Source organism: Dromaius novaehollandiae, chromosome 3 (genome assembly GCF_036370855.1).
Source record: "Dromaius novaehollandiae isolate bDroNov1 chromosome 3, bDroNov1.hap1, whole genome shotgun sequence".
Lineage (NCBI taxonomy): Eukaryota > Metazoa > Chordata > Aves > Casuariiformes > Dromaiidae > Dromaius > Dromaius novaehollandiae.
In genome coordinates this window covers 62,314,870-62,317,722 of record NC_088100.1, presented here as the reverse complement: position 1 = coordinate 62,317,722, position 2,853 = coordinate 62,314,870, and the positions used below count along the sequence as shown (strand labels likewise).

Here is a 2,853-nt window from a genome sequence, read left to right as displayed (position 1 = left end):
TACATTGCAAAAATAGATACAAGTAGGTAAGCCTATAAAACTGACTGCCTAGCATTCTTATTTTAGCCTTTTGATGCCCTGTTTCTGTATTTTCTTCATTTTAGGGTGATAACTAATGGAAAAAATTGATGGACTGAGCTGCTTCCCAAGTTCCTTTTAAGTGGGTTAAATTGGAGAAGGGTATCTGTTCTTCTATTTCTAAATATACTTTTAGTCCAAAACAAGTGAGCAGGAAAAGAGGTGAAAGAAATAAGGCAGATAAATGAAGGGAATTTTTTGACCTTTGAAAATAATCATTAGTGTATTAATTTATAAACATGGCAGTTGGACCACAGTCTGTTACAGGGAAGATGACTGAATCCATCTCTACCCCCTTTCAGTTAATGGAATTATAATGATACAAAATAAGGGTATACGTAGGGAAAATAGACAGTGTTTGTTATCCTCCTAATGTTTACAACCAATTTCCATTATCCGTGTTCATGACTTGTACTTTATAATCCACTGAAGGTGAGTTTAGCATCACAAATAATTTGGAAAGGGGAGTTTTGAAAGCTGATTTTGTGATTCATACATTACAGTCAGAAATTAGAGTTATAGCTCATCAGTGGAAATCTCCAGGAAAGCTGAGGTACGTGACCTGGCATAACATTTCTCTTATAGAAGATCAACATTCTAAGTCTGAAGAGACAAATAAATCCTATACAGTATTTACACACTGAGGTGACTTGAGGAGTTTCTTTCTCTCTGAATTGTCTTTTTCTAATGCTTTCAAATGGCTAACATTAAGATATATATAAAATAAAAGCACCATATTTTACAAAATCTTTGAGACACAGTAGAATGCACAAAATAAAAGTGACATTTTCATGTAATTTAGTTAATTTAAAAGATAAATATGTTCACTTCAACTGCTTTATCTAAAATATTTGTAATGAATTTTCTAATAGTTTCCAGTTACCAGATTTCATGTACTACTTCAGAAAAATAATGTGTTAAAAATGGTCCCTATTTAAGTCAATAGAAAATTTTTCTCTGATTTAGCTAGGTCCCACTTTTCACTCTAATTTAATTCATAGTCTTGACTAACTTTATCTTGTATTCTCATGTTAGGATTTGGAATCTTTTGGAAACCCATGAAAACTAAATTAGCCTATGTAACTATATCTCCAGTAGAAAAAGCTGAGAGGATTGATTATGTTTTCTCCTAATATCTTGAGGAAGTTGACCAATTGCTCTGTGTTTGGAAATAGGCCCTATCCTGAGACCTCTAGGTCATCAGGAGTACGACGGGTAATGTATTTTTTCATGACCAGATTCTTCATTCTCACTGTCTTGGGGAATCTGGCTGTAATCGTTTCCATCTCATGTTTCAAGCAGCTTCACCCTCTGAGCAATTTTCGCATCCTGTCCATGGCTGTCACAGATTTCCTGCTGGGCTTCACCATTATGCGCTACAGCATGGTTAGGTCTGTGGAGAACTGCTGGTACTTCAGCATCATGTTCTGCAAAGTTCATCACAGCTTTGACCTGATGCTCTGCTTAGTTTCCATCTTCCACCTTTGCTCCATTGCTGTTGATTGCTTTTATGCAGTCTGCCGCCCTCTACATTACTCCAGCACAATGACTGTCACTGCCATAAGACAAATAATAGCAGTGTGCTGGTTGGTGCCTGCTGCATTTGATTTTGGGGTGGTTTTCTCAGAAGTTTATGCTTCTGGAATAGAGGGCTATGAAAGCTTGGTTAAATGCTGAAGTTTGTGTCCGGTTGTGTTCAACAAACTGTGGGGCACTGTTTTATTTACAGTTGGCTTATTTACTCCTGGCTGTATTATGGTAGGGATTTATGTCAAAATTTTTATAGTCTCACAAAAGCACATGTGTGCATTGACCCAGGTACACAATCACACAAAAAGTGATATGAAAAATCAGCTTTCTAAGAGTAAAGATAGGAAAGCTGCCAAGACATTGAGTATAATTATGCTGGGCTTCTTAGTATGCTGGTTTCCTTGTTTTTTTGCCATCTTAGTTGATCCATTTTTAAATTTCTCTATTCCTTTACCTTTGTTTGATGCTCTAAGCTGGCTCGGTTATTTCAATTCTTTCTGCAATCCATTAATATATGGCTTTTTTTATCCAAGGTTTCGGAAAGCACTTAAATATATCTTAAAGGGTAAAATATTCAACTCGTATTTTTGCACAACAAAACTTTTTTCTGAAGATCGGTCACAGTAATATATTTGACTACTGACAGCAGCTCTGAAAACAACGAGGAATTAGCAGATTACTGGATATTCATGTTTCAGGAGACATGGTCTGAAATGCACAATAGGAATTTTACAAGTCTTAGCACTGTAGAATTATCTCACCAAATATTCCTTTAAAAAATCAGACTCATTATTTTGATATTTATATACCATCTGCGGTCACTCTTAGTGTTTTGATGATGTTTTAGAAGTATGAATCTTTCTAGAATCTGTTAATGTCTTGGTATTTTGATTTCAGAAAACACATACAGTCCATAAATTCAACATTTTACTGAATAATCTTGTATGCATGCAGCAAATCTTTCTTAAGGTTCACCATAAGTAATCTCCTAGGCAGAATACATCCTACACTAGTATGGTGATAGTCTTTGTCACCCTTTTGCAACTGGGACAGTTATAGCTGTATGGAGTCTGCTATTATTCCCAAACAAATAGATCGTGAGAGTAATTGTGGCTTGAAGTTGAAGGGATCTTTTTCCCTGAAATCAGTGGAATCAGGTTTTCAGCCCTTAGTGTGGGAAGTACTCCAGCATGTGCTTGTGCTTTCTTAGTTTAGATGTCAGGCTCCATATACTACAAAATATTC

General features: G+C 35.7%; 1 protein-coding gene across 1 annotated transcript; it reads left to right on the top strand.

The window, feature by feature from the left end:
- The first annotated feature begins 1,197 nt into the window (after nucleotides 1–1,197).
- Nucleotides 1,198–2,235, top strand: TAAR2 (trace amine associated receptor 2). The gene is given in 1 exon segment (XM_026121209.2): nucleotides 1,198–2,235. A coding segment is annotated over 1 exon segment (1,038 nt).
- The last annotated feature ends 618 nt before the right edge of the window (nucleotides 2,236–2,853 follow it).